Here is a 26,291-nt window from a genome sequence, read left to right as displayed (position 1 = left end):
AAAGTTGCAAGAGCTGCATAGTTAATCACTTTTCAGCAGGCTCACGAAAGCAATTTGTCGTCTGTACCGCGTGACCACTCGTTTCTCACCGTCAGACATTTAATGAAAGCAATATCGTCCCCGCACAAATTGTCCCTGGCAGGCTAGTTATACAAAAGTAGTGACAGGCGCACGACAAAGAGTAGCTTAGAGATGTAGTGGCTGCTGCGAGCAACGTCGAAGGTACTATTTTAATGGATCATGGTTACCGGAGCTATGTTCACTGCTTGGCTACGCAAGCGCAATAACCATGCGTAATTTATTAACCTGAGCTTGACGACATCGATTATTGCACTGGTCACATGGGCACACGAATAAATGCTGCCTAAACCTCACGATGCGCAGTATGCGCGACGTATCGAGCCACTCCGGGTGTAATCGAGACGCTGTAACGTGAAGTCGAATGTGCTTGCACCGCGATCGTAAACGGCGATTTTCATTAGAGCATGCGGAGCCCAAGATGAAATTATATAGAAGGTAAATAGAGAAAAAAAATCAGGCAATCAATGCGGTTCATGCGGCGGTGTATGTAGAGTCCACAGGGCCTTCGCGTCTTCTATATTCAGCTTCAGCGGCTAGACGACGCTGCCTGTCGATCTTCTTCACTCTCCGCTTGTCATTTCTGATGCTTCGCCTCCGCAGTGACGTCCGTGCCGAGTTGAATGGCGGGATCCGCAGCAAGCCGCGGCCGCTCCCTTCGAAAGCCCGTTTCCCATTGAGATTTTAGCCTGCCGATGCTGCGATTTCCATCGATCTGCGACAGTACAGAGCTTCGGTCCAGCCACAGAAAGCTTCCGACGGGCTTCGGTCCGCTTGGAATTCAATCGCAGCGCCGGTGCGCTCGCTCTGCGGTCGAGCATTGGAGCACTGTGACGTCGTGTGCCGCGGGGTGACGTGAAAGGAGTTGCCACGAGGGAAGAAAATCTGTTTATTCCAATCAAAAACATACGAAATATTATCTTGCATCTAAACGTACGCATTATAACATCAACACATTCCGCATAGTGTCACCCTCGCGTTATCGCGTTTAATTATGAGTTGCCTATGCAAACATCAAGCAACTCTGCGTGTCGCTCAGACCGAATTCTCTGGATACGCGTTGCACGTGAAAGCACTGACCGAAAATCACACTGTGCCGAATACTTTAGTTCTGGTCGCAGCATGTGAAACGGGCCTAAATTGTTGAAGATGAGCCCTCCCTGCTCGGCGGGCTTCTGCATCAACGTCCGAAGGAGCAGAACTCATCCCTAGTGCCCTCCCTGTCGGTGCCAGTTTAAACTGGCATCGTTCATTGACGCAAGACAACGGCTTCAGAGACACAGGAAGATAATTATAGGCCTGACCGCTTCAAACAGTCAAGGAGAACTGAAGGACCAGGCACCGCCGCGGACGTGTTACAGAGCGTGTGTGTCCTCCCACCCTCACCTCGTCTCCAACAGGCCCCCGCCACGTCTCCAACTGGCGCCGCCTCCTCTCCTAGTGATGCCTCCCGAGGATTCTGAATGGCCACTCTCCCACCCTCCTCTCCACATTATACCCCGCGGCCTCAAACTGACACTACCGGACAGATACTGCGAACATGGCAGTAGTAATGCCAACGCATTAAAAAGAAACTTTGCGCTCTAGCTCCGGATCGTTGGTTCAAGAGGGCAGTATGAGGCTGCAGATCGGCGGAACCGTGGTGTGGTTACACAACGCGTGCGTGATCTGGGCCACCAAGGTCAGCCACTGTGTTGGTCGCAGTGCACCAGGAGGAGCTAAAAAAACCCAAAACAAAGCAGCATGAAAGAAACATTCAAAACAGGAGCATACAAGACATAACAACGGGTTGTGTTTATAAACACGTAAAAGGCTGTTCGGCACAAGCTATACAAACGGCGGCAAGCAATGCTGTGAGCCAGAAAGGAACGGCGCCCTGAGAGCTAGGTGAAGAGTTGCAGGAATCGGTGCGAGGCGACTACGCGAGAGTTTTCTTGGCCTTCGACAAGCAGATGCAGCGTGGTTAGCGCGCCGGCGAACACGACCATGGCCGCGGCGAGGATCTGCGCCGAGTCCAGCAGATCCGGGTCCACGAAGGCGCTCTCCAGCACCATGGCGCACACGATGTTGGCCACGATGCGCACCAGAAGGATCACCCACGTGTGCTCGCGACGAACCTGCGCCGCCCGACGGCCGTCGTCCCGTTATCTCAAAATAAAGAGGGGTGCAGCCCCTAGTCACGGTCGCTGGCCAGTGCAGGGCTGTGAGGGTACACAACTGTTAAGCCACTATACCCTACGAATAATGAACGGGACTAGCCTGGCATATACAGACCACGTGAAAGAGGGAGGGACCGTCCCCGCAAAAATTACAGTGACAAAACCAACAAACCGGTAAATGTAGGAGCAGAGTAGCAGTGTAGATGTGGGCTGCGCAACTACTTTGAGGACCTCTCAAAACTGGTCCTCTATTGGATTAAAAAAAAACATTCGAAACACGAACGACAGAGAAGAGACAGGCTCCGTCAGTGGACGGAGCAAACCTGCCTCGCCATTGCCGGGATTGCGGCTGCTACCCGCTGTTTTCCAATGCGAGACTTCTTGGTAGAGGAAGGGACAAGGTGGCGCTCGAAGCATTTGACGAAGCCCTCCAGAACACACTTTACTTTCTTGAGCACACATGCTTTTACTGCCGTTCTGAAGTAGACAATAGGTAATCGCGGCGGGGGATTGTCTCCAGTACTTAGAATAGGCGCAAGCCCTCGATCGGCCGGCATCGGCCCCGCTCTCTGGAGAAACAAAAGAAGGCGTGCCTCACTGGGAAGGCCGCCAGAATCGAAGCGAGGACCCCGCAACGACAAGGTCGGCGTCTTACCATTTCCCCTATGACTGCGCCAAGTAAGCAAAGTGAAAAACGTTGAACTGGTATATCACCATACGAGCTGCGGAATTGCTTTAGACGGTCAAATTACCACCAAAGAGTAATAAATGAATTGTTTACGTAACAAAACAACACTTCATTTGCATGCGTTATTTTGCGGCCCGTGCGACTGTTTCATCCCGAACGCTTATCAAAGCGGTGAAAGAATAACGATCCAGCTGTAGCGTTTGTCACAGAAGGCTACTTTAAAACGGTTCACCTTCGCAGCTCCCTCGTTGACAATGCTCATCTGTTATGTAGAAGGTCCGACTCTTGATTGCATTTTTCACCGGACCCAAAGACTAGTCAACGGCTAAGGTGTCCATGAGTACTGTGCGTATGCCCTGTATGACATGATGTAAAAAATTACCCTTTATCCTTTAAAAAGAAATGCAACCACAGCAGAACGCCACCGCGTTAAGCGCTTCCCAACGGCAGCAAATTTTAATTAATAATGACAGGATCAATTACGTCTTTCTACACATCCGATGTCTTCTATTTCCGAGTGATCCACAAATAAGTAGATATTTCATGCGGTACATGCATTATGTTAGTGCCAGGACTATACCATGTGAAATAGGTATTAACCTGATTTCTTCTTATTCATCGTCCCAGACCACCGCACTGCTTTGCATAACGCATGTCGTGGCACTATACAACCACTTCTAACATATTAAAGACAACAAATGGCTATGGCGTCATGTAAAACTATTCAGAAAGCCACTGGCGCCGCTCAAACATCCACCGACAAACCCAACGCAGTCATTTTCAGGCATATCTGTCTCGTGCGCAAAGCTGCGATGTTAAGAAGAAAGGACGGACGGCCGACAGAGACAGACACTGCAGCGGAGCAGCATTCGTCCTTGTGTATGCGTGATTTGTTGTAAACGTCGTTTCTTTGTGGTGCAGTTATGTCCGAAGATAAAAAAAAACTCGTGTAAAAGTTCTACTTAACATACTGCAGTAACCCATCACTCGCACAAGGCTAAGCCATGAGTATACAATCCAACGCAAACAGTCGGCATGCGTGCCAAGCTTCAAGCATCGACATTACAGGGGGCCGCCCATCCGTCATGCTTCATCACTCCAGGACTGAACGAGACATTTGTCGCCTACCAAAAGGCCAGCACGCACTTCAGCAGCACTCAAGAGAACGCGGGAATAATGACGCCAAAAGAAAAGGGACAAGACGGAAGTCGGTAATGCACCTTCCTGCTACAACAATGGCCGACCACACAGAGCCCGTTCTGGCACCGCCTCATGTTTCCTCGTGTTTACATAAGTCTTCCTCGCCATAGCAACGGCGCTTTTGTTGAAAGTTTTTCCGGGAACGCGTACAAACGAATGGCAGACCACCTCAGCACAAGGCAGCGCACGAGAATGCGTACTAGAAGGCTTCTGCTCTTGGTGATGATATTTTGCGCCTTGGGGACGCCTGTCCGCAGCTCCTGGAAATACAAGGTATTAGAAAACTTAAGCGGCGTGATTAAGAAGGATTATAGGATCAACGTCATTCACAACTGTCAGCATTCGCCGCACGAGGTAATCAGGCCGATTCCTATCTCTTTCTCGATTTGGAATTCATCCGGAATGCAGCGGCTCCTACACAACGTTAACAGGTTGCAAGGCCATAAGGTAGACTTTCTGGTCGCGTGTTGGGAACCGTCCTTCGGACACCTGCTGGCCATGGTCCACAGCTACGAGATGCCTTTTCTACACGTGCGCTGGATATTCTTGGTGAAAGAAGCCCCGAAGGAGACATCCCTGTTGAAGACCCTTCAAAGCGTCGGCTGTTACGGTGTTTTTGTGGCAGCCTCATCAGCTTACGTTGCATTAGACACCTACTCCAATTGTTCCCACGGTGTACGTCGTTTCTCTGGTCCAGGGGACAAGGCCTTCGAGGATAGGTCTCTCGCGAACCTTACGAGCCTTAGACTCGTCAATGAGAACAGCGTGGAAACCGTCAAGGACTTCAGGAACACATGCCTAGAACCGCAAACGACCATTGCAGAAAGCATTATTCGCAAGAGCCACGCTACAGTATCTACAACAGGATATTTCAAAAAGTTCGGACGCATCAACGAAAACTTCCTTTTCACTGGCGCCGTAGGCGCGGTCCAAATGAAGCAGAAGGATTTGGGCACCTTCGAAATATACCTGACAGAAGCAATTTGGTACGGCCTCGGTCTCGCCGGAGCCGCCCGCTACGACTCCCTGACATTCCTCTCTCCGCTGCCGATGGCGATCACCGATTTGACAATCATCGGAAGGCCGTTCAGCCGAGCTCTGTGGGCAGCCGTATGGGCTTCTCTAGGTGTATATCTCCTCCTCCTCGTGACGATTATGACCACGCACTCGACGAAAGCGGTCGACATTTTGGAGGAATCCACAGACCTGTTCTTCTACTTGTCCTCTGCGCTCGTCAACCACGTTCCGGACGTGCCACTCTCGAGGCACAGCAGCGCCAGGATTCTCGTGGCGTTCTGGTTCATGTTCGCCGTCATCATCTCGGCGGGATTCGTCGGTGTGCTCACGTCTTACACGAACTTCCCTCCCAAAGCTCGACCGATCAAGACGTTGGAGCAGCTCTCTCACGCCCTTGAGAGAAACGACGTCAAGCTGTGCATTAGGAACAACCGCTATTTCCGCGATATCTTGTCCGTCCACCTGCTGAAACACTCCCGCGTGCTCAAAGAGCACTTTGAGGAGAACCTGCGTGAGAGCAGTTGCCAGACGACTACCTGCTGCCTCGAAAAGGTCGCCAAAGGCACGCATGTTTTCGTCACAAACCGGGAAGAAGCTCGCTTTCACGCGGGCAAAGCGTTCAAGGGTGTGGTGAAGGCCGAAGAGGACTTCTTCTTAGTCCACGTCGTCCTCATTGCGCCAAAGGCGTCGCCCTACACGGCAGCCTTCTCCCATTTGTCCCGAAGGCTCATAGAAACCGGAGTGTCGCCGCTGGCCCTGAAGCTAACGCGGGTGCAAAACGCGATTAGAACAAAGTTCCAGGAGCCAACTACCTGCCACCGCCACCGTGGCTGCTACCATGCTCTTCACCTCAAGGACCTGTACGGACTTCTTGTGGTGTGGGCGTTTGGACTTACGCTCGGGCTCTTCACGCTGTTCTGCGAGTTTGGGTGGAAAGCATTCCGCGGGACGAAGCTTCGCAAGAAATGCGAGAAAGCAACCATAAAACACCAGTGCAGCAAGAAAAAAAGACGTCCGCTCTGCGAAGTGGTCGACCCACACAAGTACACTGCTATCGCAATGTTTGGATTTCCCAATCCAGGTTGTTCGAGAAGGGTTATTGTAAGAAGGCAACGTCGCGTTTTTGTGTCGCTTGGAAAGACGCGTCCTGAAGTCTTCACATCAAGAAAGGCACACTAATTTGCCACTATCATCACACTAATTAGGGTATAGTAGAATACAACCTAAAAAACAGCAGTCGGTAACGCTGGGCAACGGTCCGCAGCGTAATGTATTAGTCTGCTGGCCAATCGCAGCAGTAAACAAAATCAGTTTTTTTTTTATGTTTGACTGTATTAACCAAGCCAAGCATCAAAATTCTGGAGATAATTTTTTTCTTGCGACTAGTTTGTTTAGGTAACAACAAAAATTATAACAACGGACTACATTGTCGTGAAGGAATTCTGTGCGGCGGTCCTTTATGCGGCGGAGCTTCACTGCAGACTTAAGTTGTATCCGACTTGTTTTGGCGGTGTATCTTAACGAACGCAGAAATAGTTCGTCAGAAAACTTTGACAAGACTTATAAGAAGGGTTAACTTGTCAGGAAATTAAACCTGCCGGTTTTTAGCGTGCAGGTGAAGGCAAGTGTCCTTCACATTTGCAGCGTCATTACCGCGTGTCAGTTAATACAGACTTTTTGTCGCCTCTGATGTATGTCCTCGACAGGCAGAAATTTAATCGCAACCTACTGCCCCTCTCGGGCGAGGGAAGAGAAGTTTATCGCAGAAAATTCAATGATTGGCCATCGGCAAACACGCCAGGAACCGGCTGTCGTCGGCCTCACCTGTCTGGCGAGTGAGATGTGGGACACGTAGGACAGGTAGACGACGAACAGCAGTTCGGAGACCTCTGGGCCACTGCGAACGATGTTGAAGGTGCCCGCCAGCGATCCAGCCACGAAGGAGACCACCATCATCACGCAGGACAGATGGAACAGCACCACGACGCGCGTCACGCCAGGCATGTTCACCTGGCCACGGTAACGCCGCAATCAGTGTCTGGTGATAAAATAACCGCGCTAAAATAGATGCCACTTAATGCAATGACCTAATACCACAGATGCTTATCCAGTCGCCAATTACCAAAGAGGGACAGCGTTCGTTGATCCCCGTCGAGAAGCAGACATGCAAGAATGATCGAACGAAAATAAGTATACTGTTTTATTCCTGTCTGCCTATCTCCATAAGCAATGTCAATGCCTCCGGGTGTAATGAGAATGTTTACCTTGTATGGGAGACTTCCGTCCAGCATGTAGTGAAATTTAATTACGGCTTCAGCTTCATGCATCACGTCGTCCCCCTCCGCTTTACCAGGTTCACGAACAATGCAATGTGTCCACACAGCAACTTCATACGAGTCACTGCCACTGCGAGCGAAAGTCTGCTTCCCCAGTCAGATTTCCAGTGTGCTCCCATTTGCTGCATATGCCAGCTCCATTTAACGGTTATCACTCGTCGGACCGATGCACGAGTGCCCGTATAAAGAAGTCGTTGCGACATGAGTAATACCAGACGACAATGTAGCAGCATAATAAACGATATGAGTACAGTATGCATGGTTTCTACACCGTAGTCCCGCTTTCTTCCTAAAGGACAAATGAATCCGAAGTCGGATTTTTTTATATAATCTGACCTGTCTATTTCGCCGTGATCTCTGGGCAGGGCACTCGGGCAGCATAAATGCGTTTTTAGTTGATACCGTCAGCTAGAAAACAACAGCGCAGATTATAGTGCAATCAACCTTTTCAGAAGAATGCGCCAGCCCTGAGGGTCAGCAAAATGTGTTTATCGGCTGCTGAAGTTGAGGTTGAGGGATCGAATTCCGGTCATGGCGGCCGCTTTTAGTTCAAGGCGATGTGAAAAAACCGCCCGTGTCGGTGCACGCTAAAAAACTTCCATGTTTCGTAGTCAACGTAGAGTCATGGTCAAAAGGCTTCGCTTCACACGGTATGCTTTTAAAACGCATGGTATAGTTCAGGAGCGTAAATTGCTGGGCTAGTTGGTTCATAATGTTGTCAGGGTGGAACCAGCGGAACACAGACGCAGGACAAGAAAAGGAGGTACACACACCACACCGCTGTGTGTACCTCCTTTTCTTGTCCTGCGTCTGTGTTCCGCTGGTTCCACCCTGACAGCATGGTATAGCATTCACGGCCCTGTTAAAGAACGGAAGTCTGGAAGTTTACAGTTTTACGGGTGCCCTGATTGTTACCCTACACGGGTCACAAGCTTGCCCTTTGGATTGAAGACTTCTGACGGGAGGTGCACGTGCAGCTTAATCCCCCCAGCCCCCATATCATACCAACAAACAAAAAACGGTTGACATGAGAGTAACCGGTTCACTGCAGCCAAAAGTACAGAGCGATCCATTCACGACATTTACTGAGCCACAACATTCGCAATCAACGCAGGACTTGAGACGCGCGTATCACTTTCATTCGGCGGCGCTGCGTCTGAATCACATGAGCTCGCCGCAGTTTGTTGCGCGCTTAGTTTTCACTTTTGTGAAGCACCGTGCTTCGCAGCAACAAGTTCTCGAATGCATGTGGGCCCACCTTGAAGGCGTTCTCGACGCCGACGAGTAGCGTGGACACCACGCCGCACGAGCCGCCGATGATCATTTCGCGGTGAAGCGTGTTCTGAAAGGAGTCGAGGTGCAACCCGGTGAAGAATGGGCCGGCAAGGCATGACAGCGCAAAAAAAGCAGTCCTCTGTTCCCACCAACGTCTGTCGATCAAATTTATACACGTCTGGATCACGTAAACGTCAAAGAATCACTGCAGGACAAATTTATTCAAAGCGTCACTTCTTCGAATTATGAGGGAATGGAATTGACTAGATTGTGCTATTGATACTGTCGTATCGAAAGATACATTATTGCATATGTTGACTCAATTTATCTTGGCATATTCAGATTGTTCAGGTCAACCAACTGCATCTATTTTATGCCTTTCATTATCCCCCCCTGTTGTAATGCCGTACTGCCCCGTGGTACACTCATAAATAAACAAAAAATGGCTGGCGCCTTAGAAATGCTACGCACAAAATACTGTGCGAAACTACTGTGTTTTGCAGTTGGACACCACCGCCACGTACCTGGAGGCGCGATTGAGGTTTCCCCTGACCTAAGGGGCCAGTTGTGCGCGCCTTCAACTTTTTCACCGTCAGTGACAATTTACCAAATGTACGCCGGTGGCCTGTGCTCCACTGCCGTGTTTCTGCCACTACGTTGTCCACGCCAACGCATGCAGCACACGTCACTACCGCCACATAGCTCCAAGCGGGAATATTAGTTTGATGGCAGTATTTGTTGAGGAAGACGAAGAAGAAGACGACGTGCAGTGCACAGCACGACAGTGTAATGCATTTTAACACGAGGAGTGTTCGGCAGCGGCGATCGCCTAGTGCTCTTGCACAGTGGCCAGCGAAGCTGATCTGTTTGCGCCGCCACGGATTCGAGTCCAGTCGTGGATATTTATTTGGGTTCTTTTTATTCATTCATTGTACTTGGCACAACACCCACAAACGTAGCGAGCTCTTGCTTAGAGTATACCCATCGGAATAGAGTTTGTGCACCAATAAGTACACAGAGCTACATATGCAAAGCTTTCCGATTTCTGGGCAGCAACAAAGAAGAAATCGATTAAAATATATTACAGAGCATAAATTATGCAGGAACCAGCTATGTAAAATTAAATTAAAAAAAAAACTGTTCTGCGCGATGAAACCGAAAGAAAAGTCTCTCCTAGTCAGACAACGACGTTGTCTATGCATACAAGAGGCAACGCGAAGGTGAGTATGGTAACCGACTCACGCAAAACAGTGCCAACAAATAATAATTGATTGGAAGGCGCTATAGGTATAGGCCAGAGGAAGTGACAACAGGGAAACGCTGTTTTGTGTACCTTAACACACCAACACTCATTAAATGGACGTGTAGGTGTGGACCGAAGCAGTTCTTTACAGCGCGGATTTAGCGATTCGCGGAAAGTACCCATCATTCGAAGATGGATGCGCTCATCAAGAGAGGGAAAGCTGGCATTGTTTATCTTGAGCCGAAATAAGCACTTTATACGGCGGCATGACATCAATGCAGCTGCTTGAACGTGTTACACTGGGAGTAGGCTTCACGCCGGAACAGGACTCACAAATAGCGCGCATAGATGATTGCGTGAATGTGAAATATTCCTAGATTTGATTCATGCAGTGTGTTAAAAATTAGGCTTTTCGGAGTTCTGAAGGCAAGCAATGAGCATTAAACGAAAGCTGCTACGTAAGTCAGGCGGACACAAAGTGAAATGAAAATCGTCATCAACCTCCTAATTGATTAAAATCGAATAATAAGCTTATTGTCCACTGCAGCTAGCGTGCATGTTTATGTTGCCAACTCAGAGAAGGCAGCATCCCTAGACAGCTCCATTTGGTAGAATACTCTCAATGCGTGTGTTCCTAGATATTCGCTTCTAAAGTTTCAACTCGGTCTGTGTAACTGCGCCTGCAAGGCAGTGACAATCGGCGCCAAATTCCTCCCGGCGCGAAGCACCTGGTCGTATGGCGTTTCTGTTGCCAACGGTATAGAACGACCGGCAAGACTGTTAACCGTTTCTCTTTAACTTGCGGCTATGGAAATGCAAGAAACGCCTCACACAACAGCAACATGACTCCAGGGAGGGGCTGCGTGCGAAAACAGCTTTCGTGTATACTGCTATCGTTCCTCTTTTTAATCAGGAAAGTCTCATTTTAAACACCCGGTATGAGTATAAATGATTGGCGACGCGTGCCAGTTCCGATAGTATGTTTCTGTGCTTCAAAGTATAGATTCATAACGCGCTGTTACATCCTCTGACCAGATCTTAGACATTATTGGATTGAAATCTGAACTAGAAATTTAAGCGTAGAATGTTTGTATGTGTAAAATCTAGCCGGGTCGGATCAGTTGAGTGTCGTATCAACCGACCGAAGGAATTATGAACTTCGTCTTCTATAGGTTAAACTTTATATTCTCCGCTTCAAACCACGTTCACCGCTTCCTTCGAGGGTCGTTTCCCTTATGTCTTCTGCTATTAATCTATGCCGAAGGGTGCCTTCGTGCAGGTAACAAGAGGCCAGCCTTCACACATGGAAAAAATTTTTAATTTCAAGCTGCCAAAATTTCACGGAATCAGCTCCCAGCTAACTATCTGCTTTTCTTCGTCGGGTGCTTGTTAGTGATACGAGTTCTAACTGTAGGGCACGTATACCTGCAATTGAATGGCAATTCCAAATAATCCCCCAGCGTCACCTAGCAGCAAGAACTCCTCAACGTACATCGTATTAAATACGTAGTACGCAAGCTGACACCAGCTACGACAATCGTCGCGACATGGTACTAGCATTGAACTTCTAACGCTATCGGTTCATAGAAATGCGCAGCCAGAAAATTGTTAACACGTAGGAAATTCAAGCCGGACATCCGTACAGTGCTGCACCATGTATTACAGCACGGTGTGTCTTGATCTGGCTGTTTGAAAGTTCACAGCGCATAAGAAACTCTATAGCGAGCTAGTATAGCGCCAGTTGTAGCTGTGCGTATACCCGTCATCTGCACTTTGATGTATGACCGTTGTAACACTATCCTTTCTGTTTTATTTTTTTTTGCTTCTTGGTGGACTGGTGCGATTAAACGCAGACACGAAAGCTCTAAACATTCTCAACGCCAAGCCGCTACTCACATCGACATCCAACACCTGAAACCTAGAGAGTCCTCTACCGACTTGCACGCCTTCTTGAGCTCTAAATCTCCAGCGTATAGTTAACATCGTTGCATGTTTACTCAGTCAATGAAGTGAACACCCAAGTGTGCTTTGAATGCGCGCTAGTACACGCTAGTCGTCGACATGGTGGCTAAAGTTAGCGTCCATACAAGATGGGGGCTGAACAAACAGATGTTTATTTTTTAACCGTTGAATACATGGCGGCACCGGAGGTGGCCACCACAAACTTGTGCTACAAATGTATGTTGCTTGCTAAAGTGTTGTGCATTCGTTGCTTCAGTTTAACGACGTTCTATTGCCGCACAATGCCCATCCCGTGCTCTCTGTTTATTTATTTATTTATTTATTTATTTATTTATTTATTTATTTAGAAATACTGTCAACCCTCAGTTGAGGGTCATTACAGGGAGGGATGTTACATATACGTTCATGCAAAAAAAAACTGCCAGATACAAAAAGAAATATGCACATGCACTACAGCGCCCTAAGGATATAACACAAGATACGATATACAGACTATGTATTCAAATGTTCACCCAGCTGCCGCACGCGCACAAACAGAAAAAAAAAAGAAAAAATAGAGAAAAGAGAAAAGAAAAAGCACTTTACAATATCCACACGGTACAGTTTTAGTGAAGAACGTTGATTGCATTCGTAAACAATGCGCTATCAGAACTGCGAACAATTTCTGTAGGCAGCTTGTTCCACAGCTCTATTGACTCTGGAAAGAACGAACAACGAAAGGCATTGGTTCGGGACAAGTATGGTCGAATAGCTTCACTATGATTTAAGCGGGAGCTCAGTCTGCCTGGAGGTTTTAAATACAATTCTTTATTAATTTTTAGTTCGCCGCTAATTATTTGAAATAACGTTTTTACTCTCTGTCTCTTGCACCGATCTTCCAATAATTCAAGACCGCAAGACTTTAACATCGCAGAAACTGAGTCTGTCCTTCTATATTTCGAGCAAATAAAGCGCGCCGCCCGGCGCTGCACCTTCTCTATTTTAGCCCACATTACCTTTTGATGGGGCTTCCATGCTACTAATGCATATTCTAGGGATGGTCGAATAAGAGATCTGTAAGCCAGCAGTTTAACATCTTTTGTTGCCCTCCCCAGTTTTGCTCTTAAAAAACCCAATTTCTTCTGTGCCGCTGAGCACACTCTTTCTACTTGATTGTGCCATTTTAAATCATGCGAAATAGAAACACCAAGATATTTGAAACAAGAAACATTAACTAGATTGTAGCCTTGAATATCATACTGAAAAGTAAAGATATTCTTTTTTGCAGTGATATGCGTGTATGTGGTCTTATCAAAATTAATTTGCATTTCCCACTTATCACACCAACTCCCAAACGCCTGAAGGTTTCGGTTGAGCTTAATCTGATCCTCTAAACAAGATATCGGCGCAAAAATCAAGCAGTCATCTGCAAAGAGTTTTATCTTAGCAGAACTATCTAAAGCGGTTGCTACATCATTGATGTAAAGCAGAAAAAGTGCTGGCCCTAACACGGACCCCTGTGGCACTCCTGAGTATACATCTAGAAAACCAGACTCGGAACCATCAACGCGAACAGCCTGCTTGCGGTTAGTTAAATAATCTTCAATCCATTTTAGAACGTCGCCATTTATACCAGCTTTGTACAGTTTAAAAAGTAATTTACGATGAGGAACCTTATCAAAGGCTTTGGCAAAATCAACGCATATAACATCTGTTTGTTCACGGTTGTCCATAACTTCGAAAAAATCGTGCAATGTCTCAATGAGCTGCGTCACTGTGGAAAGACCCCGTCGGAACCCATGCTGGCATGCGCAAAGGAGGCCATTTGATTCCAGGAAGATAATTATATGTTTTGTTATGACGTGTTCCATAACCTTGCAGCAAACTGACGTAAGGGATACAGAACGGTAGTTATTCATTAGAGTACGATTGCCACTTTTAAATACGGGGATAACTATAGCACAACGCCAGTCCTGGGGCACGGAATGGGTGCTTAGTGATTTCTGAAAAATAATTACCAAATAAAATGATATCCACTCAGCATACCTTTTCAAAAAGCCAGTAGGTATTCCGTCTGGCCCAGAAGCCTTCTTGTCATCTAACTGTAGCAACTGCTGGAATACGCCCCTCTGAGTAAAGTTGATAGCGTCCATGGAACTTTCGCTGAAAGATGCCCCATCATCTACCGGATGGTCGATCAACGTGTTCCCTCACACTTTCAGCACGGTGTAATGCCACAGGGCTAAATGTCTGTTCTCAGCTGCTCCTCCACCGCATAATAAACGCCGACTGCAGGCTCTCACCTGGAAGCCGAGCGCCGGAGGCTTGACCACCAGCACGATGGCCATCACGCACGAGGCGAGCACGGGCACCAGGACCCAGTGGCAGGGCCGGCGGCGCACGGCCACCATGGTGAACCAGGTGGTCATTGGCGTGATGGCAGCCACCACGGTGGCCTCGACCACCGACATGAACTGCACGGCCATGTAGCCGAGGATGTAGGCGAGCGTGGTGAGTACCGCGCTGACGCCGAGTCGCTTCTGGGCCGAGGCCGGCCCGAACGGCTGCAGTGTGTCCGAGAGGGTGGGCATCACGCTCACCAGGATGCCCGTGCCCACGAAGAAGACGCACTCGGCCGAGCTGATGTTGTCGTGCCGCTTGATGGTGATCTTGATGAGCGCCAGCGCGATGCTCGAGATGCACGCGATGATGAGCGCCACCGAGAGGGAGGACGCACGGCCCTGCGTCCATGGTCTCCCTCCACACCTTGCACACAAAGCCACCTTATTACGCCTAATTAGTGGGTTAGAGAAAAACGACAGTTGATTACATTTCAGCTGAAATCGAAAAGTCACGTACAGGTAATGCGAAGGGAAGATAACCGATGGTCCAATTAGGGTGAAGAAATTAATTCTGAGAAGCGGCAAGCGTAACGGGGGGCGGCAGAAAGTCGGGCGGACGGATGAGATTAGAAAGTTTGTGGGGACGGCGTTTCCGCAGCTGGCATAATTAAGACAGAGTTAAGCGGAGGAATAGGGGAGGGGCCGTTGTCCTGCAGTGAACGTAGTAAGTATGACGACGACGATGATAAAGCGTATAAAGCAGGAAAGAATTGGGGACCCTAAATTACATTACGTGTTCAGAATGCGATAGCATTAAAGTCTGAAGTTGGCTTGGCCTGCTCCTCCTCCTTCGTCACTGCTGCTTGCCCCGTATCCTGAGCCATCTTCAGCGACACACTCCAGTGGTCGCAATCTCCGCTCGCCGGGATTTTCCACAACGATAGACGCACGCGGAGTTGATTCTGGTCCCATTCCAACCTGGCACGCGGGCCTGTCTATAGGCGTGTCTGCGCGCAACCAAGCGAACCTGCCAAGTGACGCCGAACCCGCCACCATGCTCGGCCATGTCACGTGACCAGCGCAGCTGCCAACTCGGTCATGTCACGTGTGACGTCACACCCTCCGTCGCCCAATCAACGAATTTTATGAGAGACGCTGTCGAACGCTGCCGCCATTCACTTCCACACGATGGTCACGGATTTCTTTTCGGTCTTGGCGTCGCGAGTTTGAATCGAGCGGCAGGAAAAAAAGAAGTTCCAGTTTTCTAAATCTAACCTTCAAAGCTATAGACGGGTTTTTGCAGTCAAATAAAAGAGGGAGAGCCGCAAAATTGATTTTAACTAAAAACAAAAATTTGACACAATCGTTTTCCGGTCCCTTTAAGTAGGCTTTTAAAAACTTCACCGTGAAAACTACATCTCCGCACCTGTATAACTTCCGGCTAGGGGAGCAACGCGCGCACGTATAATTAAAAGTAAGGTGCTCGTGGCATTATGACAAGCATGCAGACAACAAGCGTGTAAAGACAAAAATACTAAAGTATGCAAGAACCATTAAAACAATATTCTTTTCCAATATTCTGAACGGCGTTTTTCGCCTAGCTTTTTTTTATACAATGCAGTAGAAGGCAACGGGACGTTTGCGGCATCGCCGTCTGAGGTCCTGGTTTGAACGTCGTGAAGCGTTCTTGTTTGCGCATTTCATCCTCTCACCGAATAACCATGTAGTCCGGTGTTGCATGTAAAATCCATACAGGACGTACTGCGCCGTACGTGCTTATAATCGCAGTTTAGCGCAGTACGACCCGAGATTAAGGTGTGGTGCAACACAAAAAGGACGGAGGGCCCAGTCGGTTAGACGTACTTTAATAATGATGGATGTAGTGTTCATGACGAAATCAAAGAAATGAGAAGGCCATCGCTCCTAAAGAGCATGGTGTCTCTTTTTTTTTGATGTCGTCATACGCACTAATTTCGCCGCTAAATATGTTGCTAAACTCCTTTCAGAACTGTCCCGCGGAGCAATGAAGAGCGCGAATCCCACTTTTCTATCATCCGGCCGATGGAGAAACTGTCATGAGAAGGCACCGCGTGCCGACGTGAGCATGTCGCCGGACTTCAACACGTTGTTCCCATGAAATAGCACTGCGCCTACGTTCGTAACGGCACCGGCTAAGCCGATTTTGACAGCAAACACTTCAAAGCACATAGTCACTGTGAGGACTGTGAAGTGCGAAAGTTATTAGGCCGCCAGTTATTGCTTCTTGTGTATGCATGCTTGAAGTTAATTTACAGTTCTTTTTTTTAATCTAGATACATCCTCGCATACAATATGTGTCGTTACCGCTATAGACCGTGGTCGTGGGAAGCACACCACGTGCCATTGTTCCAAAAGCTGTGTTCACCGCACAGTCCTCAAATGGGCATTTTATGCAGTGATAGCAAAGAACAGCAAAGCGCGACTGCTATCTGTCAACTCACAGTCCGACCTCACGAGGCTCTGAAGCTGGGAACTTTTCAAGCGTGGAAATTGAGCTTCAAAAAAAAAATATTCCTCCCCTCTTACTGGCCCCCAAGTGCGCCTTGACGTCTTATCGTGAAACAAGGAGCAGTGCGTGCATGTGCACGCTTGCACGCGTACCTGTACTGCGTGCGCGTGCAGCAGGCGCAGGTGCTGCACGTCGCCGAAGCTCAGGTGGGCCGGGTCCGAGGTCGGGATGGCAAACATGGGCGCCGTGGTCACCACCTCTTGCGTGGCTTCCGGCGTCATCGTCTCTGCGTGCAAGTTCGCTCATGTGTGTGTTTGAGACGCCCCGGCGGAGTCCCTCGCGCGCAGCCGCAATAGTGACCAAGCCGTGCTGCATGGAGGATTTTCATCTCCCATGTTTAGTGTGCTTTCGCTGTCGCGACATTTTTATACAGGCGTCGACGAAACAGTAATTCACAAAGCAAGGGGTGTTTGCCAGGAGTACTTGACGAGGCAGCATCCGTTACGTGACAGACGCAAATCCAGGTTTCTCGGGCAAAAATTTTGAAAATTGCAATACACTGTTCCGAAAATATTGAAGGTAATGGTGCGTGTTTCTGGAATGTAGCGAAATCTTTCTTTTAAAGTGTTTCCATCGATCGCTTCGAATAGTTAAAACCGCCATCGAAAATCAATGCTGACGCTTTGACGATAGCATAAACGTGAAGAGATAAAAAAAAACACACAAGACTGTCGTCGGGTGATCTGCGGATGCATTGATTCTAATAATGGAATCTTACATTATATGAAAAATTTGCATTCATAAACGGCTGCCAGCTCAAAAATGCCTTTGTCCAGAATTGCTGGGGATGGGATGGGCTCACTTATGAATTCATTTCTTTCCTTGGAAACCACCAACGTTGGGAGCGACCTGCATCGCAACCTTTGTGCGTAGCCGTAAACTTAATCCGGCCTCTACCTCCGCTAACCGTTTAATCAGCCCGCATGACAGGCGTTCATCTTCTTCGCTAATGCTCTCATCAGTCGACAGGCAGATAGCAAGGTCTTTTTTTGTTTTTAGTTTTGTGGCAAGAGAGAGAGAGAGAAAGTAAAGTTTAGTGAGAGGTAACGATGAGAATTTCAAAAATAACTGCGCATCTATAAGCAGTAAATTAGGAGTGGGGGGGGGGGGGTGGAGGAAGACCTATTTTTTAGGTATCCGAATAAAACCCTTGAAAAGTGCGAGCTGCTTCCATCACGAATAGTTTAATAAGAAAAAAAGTTTCATTGAAGAAGCTCGCGTGTTACGAATCTTCACCGATATTTTACGGATGGGTTTAAAAAAAAAAGTGCTTTGTCGTAGTGGAAACGCAGCTGAAGTCGAGGGCTTGACGAAAGCCCGTCCGGCCGGGGGCGGACACGAAGTTGAAGGCGACACACCGACCCCTGAAACAATGTACGAGAGCCGAAGCGTCAAAAACATCTCTTTTGTAGTCGGTGCTTCGCCTTCACCTTCTTAAGAATGCTGCTGAACGAGCAAGTGCTGCAGACAGATTCATCTATAGCGATACTTTAACTCCGAGATTCACCCGCTAAGGTTTAATCCAAAAGCCAATAGGGTTAGTCTTGAGCCTGAATTACGGTCTCCTGCAAAAGTTACAGTTAGTTTAGGACAAAATCAAATCATAAATCCTTGTGCGCATCAAAATGTATATGGCTGAATAAATGACGTTTGTTCGAAAAACGAACGCAGTGTTACAGTAGCCACTTTTCCATCGAGGAAGTGAAAATAGCAAGCAGTGTGGGCGGTGAATAAAGAGGACCCGAAGCTTCTTTCGTTCATCTAAAATATTAAGATCAGAAGAATTACGGAGCTTACCTTGTGGGGCTCTACGGCAGCTTTTTAGCCATTTCAACTGAGCGCGCTCTTGCTGTCAGCTAGTTGCGTGCAGCTCGCGAGATATGGCATGTGATAGCTACGGCGACGACTTGATAAGGACGGCGAAAGCAGCGCGCCGGGGGATTCCGGGCGGGAGCGCTGCTGGGGTGCAGTCGCGCTATCAGCGGCCAGCACGAACCGTCGTCCGTGTACAGGTATACCTGCAGCATGAAAGGGAACAAGGGAGCGCGTGGCCATCCACGCTTCGCGAAGCGCTGCTGCCGAGAGCCGATGAAAATGGGCGGCGCCAAACGCATGCGCAGAAAGAGCGGCCGGCCATACTTTCTGGGTCGTTGCCGCCGATTCCCGTCGGGGGCAGCAGCATTTCGCGAAGTGTGGCGGCCACACACTCCGGAGTTAACTTTCGCAGTGCTTCTAGCTGTACACGGACGACGGTGCGGCGGCTAACCAGGACGAAGCGTAGAAGTTGGAAGCGGCATCTCCGAAGATGGAATAGCCCTTTGGCGTGGGTGGCTGCTACGCGAGCAGCATGCAGGTTTCTTGTACCGCTTTGTCCCATTCGCGTCTCAAGCGTGTTTTGTAGCGATAGCTACATTACGGTAGCATTTCGAGCCTTCAGCGTGGCTGCGCCGCCACGCTGTCACGTGGTTGGTCACGCGGTGCGGAGCAGTTGCCGGCGGCACAGAGCCGTGGCTGATTACGTGGTTCGTCACGTGCCACGTGACCAAGTTCCACTCAGCCAGCTGTAGCTATCGCGTCAATCCAGGTTTAACCAGAGCTAAACCACCGCCAATTTTTGTATTCTGCCGAGCACAGGTGTTAGCACCCGTTCGGTTGCAGCCATAGCATTGCGCTCTCGAGAGCATCGACCGCATGCTCTGCTCCGTCGATGTATGTTCCATCTTGTGCCGCTTTGAGAGCGCTGGTTCGGTTCGGAATAAACCGGTGTTTTTCACGCTGACTGCGGGTGTGTCACTCGTCGGGCGAGACCATTGGCTCGCGGATCGCCTTCCCTGAAGGTAAGGCCTTCAACCTGAATCTTTGCAGAACTGCTATCCTATAATATGAAATTTCAAAAGTAGTTTGCTACGCTCGAACTACTACAGACTAAAGCAATATTTTCAGCCATTTGTTACATGTAGCTGTCACCTTAGGAGTGAAGCGATGCCAATGGTCAAAATAACGCCTGAGAAATAAATGCTGCCACGTTATTTAAAAGTTGCTCATAAACGACTATGCTATACAATAATCAATAGGGAAGATAACAGTTAGAATATTCCGGCCCTTCCCTCGAGTGTATGCTCAGTAAGGCGGCGCATCGGTAAAGATTCTTCCTCCTGTTCCATCTTTTGTCAATCTGCCATTGGTGGCTACCGGCTGTGATGTCAGGCCTGATAGATACCAACTATATGTGGAGGAAAAGAAACAACGCCATTCACCGGCTTCGGTATCCACATCAGGACCAACTAGTGGCAAAGAGTCGAAAGATTGACTGAGGAGAACCGTTACAGAATACCGCTTCTGCTCGTGTACTTACTCTCGATATCTTGGCCAGAAAACGACACCACGCGATGCGGTGGCTTTCGGGCGCTGCCTTCGGGAACTGCGGCGAGAAACATTAGATTTAGTGCGGTGCATGATTTTACACTAATTACACGAGAAAGCATGGCAATGGAACAGCCAAGATTATTCGCGCAAGATATGAACCTTTGAAATAGCGCTAAATTTCTGCCGATGAAGAAATCTACGATCGCCGCCTGACGCCTGCTCCTCCACATCGCCATTGAAACGGTGTAGCCGAGTGGAATTTTCTTTTTACAAGAGCCACAGCTTAACACAGATTAGCGCCGCAGGGCGATGAAGCAAGTCATGGCCGATATAGCTCAGCTCTGACTAAATCCACTGTGCGTTTTCATCCCGTGTTAATTACTACCATAACGCTAGCGTGCAGCTATTCCGCATTTCGCTTAGACAAACATTTTAGCTTACCGTTATCGCACTGTAGGGCTTAACCCCCACTTTTTTGCCGAAAGTTAGATATGCGCGAGTATTGTTGTGCATGTGCTGTCGATTACTGACGCTGGCGCTCATGCTAGCGGTATCAGCACGCGGGAGCCTGGCGAATCTCGTTCTCGACGCGCCCAACTCGTCGAATCACCAAAATTCCGAATTTACAAGATGACAAGACATTGGCGCTAAGCTTCTGTATCAAGGGCAATATCCATATTGACCGCGACAACTCGTGCCCCTTTTGCAATACACGGACAAACGAAAGTAACTAGTTCTTAAATAAAACGCAGAGTAATACGTCAGCTGGAAAGGGTATGTTAACCAACGTTCTCCAAAACATCAGGAGAGTGCGGTCAATGATGCATCCCTGTGAGCAAAAGTTCAGTGGACGTTTAGGGTCCGCCTAGTGCAGTGGCGTCGAAAGCTAGCTACGCCCGAACGTCGTCAGGATCCTTACTAACAGGTTCGCAAGGACCTTCAGTAGCCGCAAAACAAAAAGAAAACATTAAACTGCACGAACATGCAAGCCATGCATGATACATACTCCGTCTCAGTAGTTCCTTGCAGCGCTGCCGAATGTATACGAAGCGCGCAGAGGCGACGTTTTTGCAATGCGGTATACCAGTACAAACGTTTCCTCTTCGATTGCTGAATCATGAAAGGGGAACCCATTCTGACGATGATAGGCTTCTATGTGCGCAAAGAAAACAAAATTGTATGCGATTTACATTAACTTTTCAAGATAAGTTTTCGCTCAGTAGCAGTAACATAAAACAATAGTTTTCTAGGCTTTCCCGCGTATATACCAGTAGCAACGATATAAAAAATGCTTCTTTCAGTATATATTACAGCTCAGTGTTTGTCCATCATTCGAATAAGTCTGTCGCAAGTTGCAGTTAAAATGAACAGTAAATAACCGGAGCACATCGTATGACTGTGGGAGGTTAGTTCTCTGGCTTTCGCAAAATGGCGTCTGCTGTCTCTTTCGTGCCGAATATCACGGGACTCGTCTCGTACGATACAAGTTCCGGCTTCGACACCATTACCTTCGTATCGACACGGACTTCTGCCCCTGCTAGCGCAGTATCCATCGCCGCTGCATTGTTGCTTAGCGTTGGTAGAAGCTCTGGACATAAAATTCCCCAGTCACGGCGGCGTTGTTTGCGAGTTCCCTTATGGCTTATAGACGCAGTTGTTTTATCTATTTTTCCCATGGCGATGTTTATGCGGAGAGTTCGTCGTCAGCTCGCGAAGTTTGAGCAGATGGCGAGGCGCCGAGAAACATTTTTATGCCATATGCGCTCTCCTAATTGGATCAGGAGCCCTGAAGCTCCCACGGTGCTGCAAGTATAGGTGTCGAGGTGGAGCAGGGCGCGACTGCGAAGCTGCAACGCGTTTCGCTGCCAGCTGCAATTGCGACTCGGGCCGCACGATCATGTATAGAGCAAATAAGCGAATAATTGCAATAAGCATATCCCTCTAAACGCAGCGGCTTTATCTTGGGGATTGACAATAGCCATTGATTCCATACAGCCTTTAAGTTTTGTCTTTGATCAAGCAGAACCGTGCTGAGCACTAAAGTGAAGCGGGTTCGGCCTAAGTCACAAATTTCAAGAGGTCCAGAAGAGGGAAAATACGGGCTGGTTGGTACATTCGTTCAAGAGGTCGTACCGAATGCCGGAATGCTGTCCATCGTTGGCAGCGGGGAACAGGTCGACGGCCGAAACGACAATCGCCAGCGGGAGGCTGTCCGCTTCTTCCTCTTCTTCGATTCCTCAAAGCAACAAAGCGCCTCGGGCCTTAAGCTAACTCAGTAAATTTTAATATTCCTTCGCTTTTTCTTCTTTATTTATTTATTTATTTATACACAGTACCTACAGCGCTCTCATTGGGGCATTATTGTAGGGGGGAAACATCATAAATAAGAACAAACATCTAGTACATAATAAATTAGGCAAATGATGCGGTCTACACAGAAAATACAATAAACCCATGCACACGGAAGCAAAAACAAACAAACAAACAAAATAAAAACCATTGTAGAAAGGCAAACATACCCTAAACACACACATACACACACAAAAAAAAGATACATATTAAAATACAGCACTGCTTAAAACATAATACACTCGGACAAGAATTATTGCACTTATATTGACAGGTGGCTTTGCAAATCGGTCAGAAACGATGTAGGAGGAGCGGTAGCGACCCGCGAAGGGAGACAGTTCCAATCATGCACTGTTCGTGGGAAAAAACTATATTTGAATACGTTTATACGGCAATTGTACTCGCACACCTTGAGTGGGTGGTCAGTGCGGGCGGAAATGTAGCTGGGTTCACTAATGTATTTCTCTTTTGGAATTCCAGTTTTATTATTAAGCACATTATAAAAGAAAGAGAGTCTCAAATATTTGCGCCTGTTTTCAAGTAACGGCCATCCCAACTTCTCGCGCAAACCAGAAGAACTTTTTTGGAAATTGTAATCGGCGGACACAAACCTAGCAGCCCGTTTCTGGACGCGCTCCAGCTCCTCAATATTCAGTTTTGTATGCGGGTCCCAAACCGCGGAAGCATACTCAAGTATCGGACGTACAGTAGACATGTATAATGTCTCCTTCAGCGTAAGGGGAGCGTCCTTAAAGTTACGTCTGAGAAAGTTTAATGTGCGACTGGCTTTAGCAGATATGTAATTTACGTGTGTATTTCATGATAGGTCAGTAGAAAAAAAGACTCCCAAGTACTTATAAGTTGAAACTGCGGATAATTCAGTGCTACCAAGGAAATAGTCTGTTTGGAGGAATTGTTTCTTTTTTGTAAACCGGACCAGATTACATTTGGAGATGTTTAGCGCCATATTCCAGTTGTTGCACCAAGAGAATACAGAGTTGAGGTCATGCTGTAGTGAAATTGCATCTGCTTCAGAAGAAATATTGCGGTAGATACAACAGTCATCAGCATAAAGTCTGATTATACTTGAAATGTTACTAGTGAGGTCATTTATAAAAATGAGAAATAGAAGAGGGCCCAAAACCGACCCCTGCGGAACACCTGAAGTTACACCCACACTTTCCGAGCTGACACCGTCGATAACCACGCACTGTCTCCTTTCCGCAAGATACGCCTCAATCCAGGATAAGAGTGAGGTAGGAATATTTAATTTTGAAAGCTTCTGTAACAATAGGTTGTGAGCAACTAAATCGAACGCTTTTCGAAAATCTAAAAATATACAATCTACCTGACCGGCGGAGTTTAAGGAAACAGAAATGTCATGTGTGAATTCCACGAGCTGTGTTTCACATGAGAAGCCGGACCTAAATCCATGTTGTGTCGAACAGAAAAAACTATTGTTTTGTAGATGGCTAATTAACTGAGTATAAATGACATGTTCCAGTGTTTTGCACGACACGCTCGTCAGCGATATGGGCCTATAGTGTTTAAAGAGAAAGCTGTCAGAGTTTATGAACCTTCGCGACATGGTTTTTGATGACCAAGCGGATGGCCAACTGTCCGCGAAATTATCTCTGTCATTCAACACCCAATTGCAGCTCGTGATGCAATGACTGACATCCCGAGCTCAATTAAAGGGATTGATCAATCTATGGCATCAACCTAAGCGCAGCCGTACCAGGACGAATTTTTCTTCGACTGTGAAGCTTCTAACAAAGCTGTGTAACACTCCCTTCAAGCCGAATGGCTTCGCTCGGCACATACGCTACTGAGTAATTACTCCCTTAATACAAATATACTACACCGCGGGGGAAGGTTGCTAATAAAATGGACTCACACCGTTCCCACTTCGAGCCCCGCCGCGGTGGCTCAGTGGTTAGGGCGCTCGACTACTGATCCGGAGTTCCCGGGTTCGAACCCGACCGCGGCGGCTGCGTTTTTATGGAGGAAAAACGCTAAGGCGCCCGTGTGCTGTGCGATGTCAGTGCACGTTAAAGATCCCCAGGTGGTCGAAATTATTCCGGAGCCCTCCACTACGGCACCTATTCTTCCTTTCTTCTTTCACTCCCTCCTTTATCCCTTCCCTTACGGCGCGGTTCAGGTGTCCAACGATATATGAGACAGATACTGCGCCATTTCCTTTCCCCCCCAAAAAAAACAATTATATTTATTATATTATATTCCCACTTCGAGCTGCTGATCAATTCGACCTCGTCCTGCCACCTGCTAGCCGTCCTGGCTAGCTTAGTAGAGCGACTATACCCCGGACAGGAACGTCCCAAACCGACACATGGGTCATGAGGGACGCTGCAATGGGGGGCTTCGGATTAATTTAAGTCACCTGCAGCTCTTCAACGTGCGCTGGCATCGCACAGTACACAGGCACCGTTTGCGCTCCGCCTCCGTCGATACGCAGCCGCTATGGCCCGGATTGAACCCAGGTCCGCAGGCACAGAATCCAAGCACTCTGACCACTGAGCCACCGCGGCGGTTCATGGAGAAACAAGACTTCCTGCAATGAAAAGACGTGCAGGCTAGTCTGAAACTCGCAGAGTTTCAAACTGACCTGTTGAACTAACCAACTAACCTGTAAATACCCCCACCCCCAAGCTACGCAAACTCAACCTGACCAGCGAGCGCGTGGTGAGACCGCGCGTACAAAGATTGATGCACAAGCTAGCATGGTATATAAAGAATTATGTAGCCAACTTTCCCCTCGGTGTGACACGGTTCGTCTTGTATCTGTCCCGTATTGTCAACGACCACTCCATAAACGTCCGCATTCGTCGCGACATTTTGAATAATGCGCCGCGGCGTGAGGGTGCCTCGGTATTTGCAAGTCGATCGCTAGGAACTCGCACTGCGAGCTACTGTCTGTGTTCTAAGGCGAGGACACAATAACCTGAAATGACGGAGCAGTGACAGATTACCATCGATTGTGCTGTGCAGGTATACTAAAACATAACCTATATGCAAGAGAAACGCCGGCAAGAGAGCCTCGTGTTTTCGCTACGTCATTTGAGGTTGGGTTGTCCACCCATGTACTTCACTGATTCCAGGGCACTGGTCGCTATCATCGGTCAGCGCTTCAATAAAAATAAAAGTTTTAGGCGATCCTCGGTGGATCGTTTGAGTGCGTTAGCAGCAAGGCGTTCTTTATATCAGAGGTTGACACGCAAATTTCGGTATACCTGAGGTGGTACAGTTAGATTCGTTATCATCATCATCATGATCACCCTGACTACGCCCACTGCAGGGCAAAGGCGGCAATACAATGCCATGTATTAATCCAGTCTTTGCCAGCTGCGGCCACCGTATCCTCGCAAACTTCTCATCCGCCCACCTAACTTTCTGCCGCCTCCTGCTAGGTTTGCCTTCTCTTGGAATCCACGCCGTTACTTAATTAAGAACCAGCTGTTATCTTGTTTTCGCATTACTTGCCCTTACCGAAACTCATTTCTTCCTCTTTATTTTGACTAGGATGTCGTTAACCCGCGTATGTTCCCTCACCCACTCTGCCCGATTCCGGTCTCTTAACGTTACACCTATCATTTCCTTTCAATAGCTCGCTAGACACGTTCCGTAGGTCACTAGACCTGACTAGACACGTTGTGATGTTTACGTCTGCCCCATCCTCAGTAGCCATGAGAGTTTGGTTGAGTCCTTTTTTTTTTTCAGGTGTGCTGCCT

General features: G+C 48.1%; 1 protein-coding gene across 1 annotated transcript in view; it reads right to left on the bottom strand.

The window, feature by feature from the left end:
- The window catches only part of LOC144119513 (uncharacterized), a 59,756-nt gene that overhangs the window by 29,115 nt on the left and 4,350 nt on the right, over positions 1 to 26,291 (bottom strand). The window contains exons 2-7 of the mRNA XM_077652102.1: positions 22,327 to 22,429; positions 20,183 to 20,248; positions 16,920 to 17,053; positions 14,241 to 14,678; positions 8,737 to 8,820; positions 6,967 to 7,152 (exon numbers count right to left, since the gene is read on the bottom strand). Of these exons, the coding sequence (XP_077508228.1) occupies positions 6,967 to 7,152; positions 8,737 to 8,820; positions 14,241 to 14,678; positions 16,920 to 17,053; positions 20,183 to 20,248; positions 22,327 to 22,429 (1,011 nt within the window). The remainder of the gene's footprint in view (positions 1 to 6,966; positions 7,153 to 8,736; positions 8,821 to 14,240; positions 14,679 to 16,919; positions 17,054 to 20,182; positions 20,249 to 22,326; positions 22,430 to 26,291) is intronic.

This window comes from Amblyomma americanum, chromosome 2, assembly GCF_052857255.1.
Source record: "Amblyomma americanum isolate KBUSLIRL-KWMA chromosome 2, ASM5285725v1, whole genome shotgun sequence".
Lineage (NCBI taxonomy): Eukaryota > Metazoa > Arthropoda > Arachnida > Ixodida > Ixodidae > Amblyomma > Amblyomma americanum.
The sequence above is the reverse complement of the archived record's forward strand: the minus strand, read 5'-3'. Positions and strand labels throughout refer to the sequence as shown.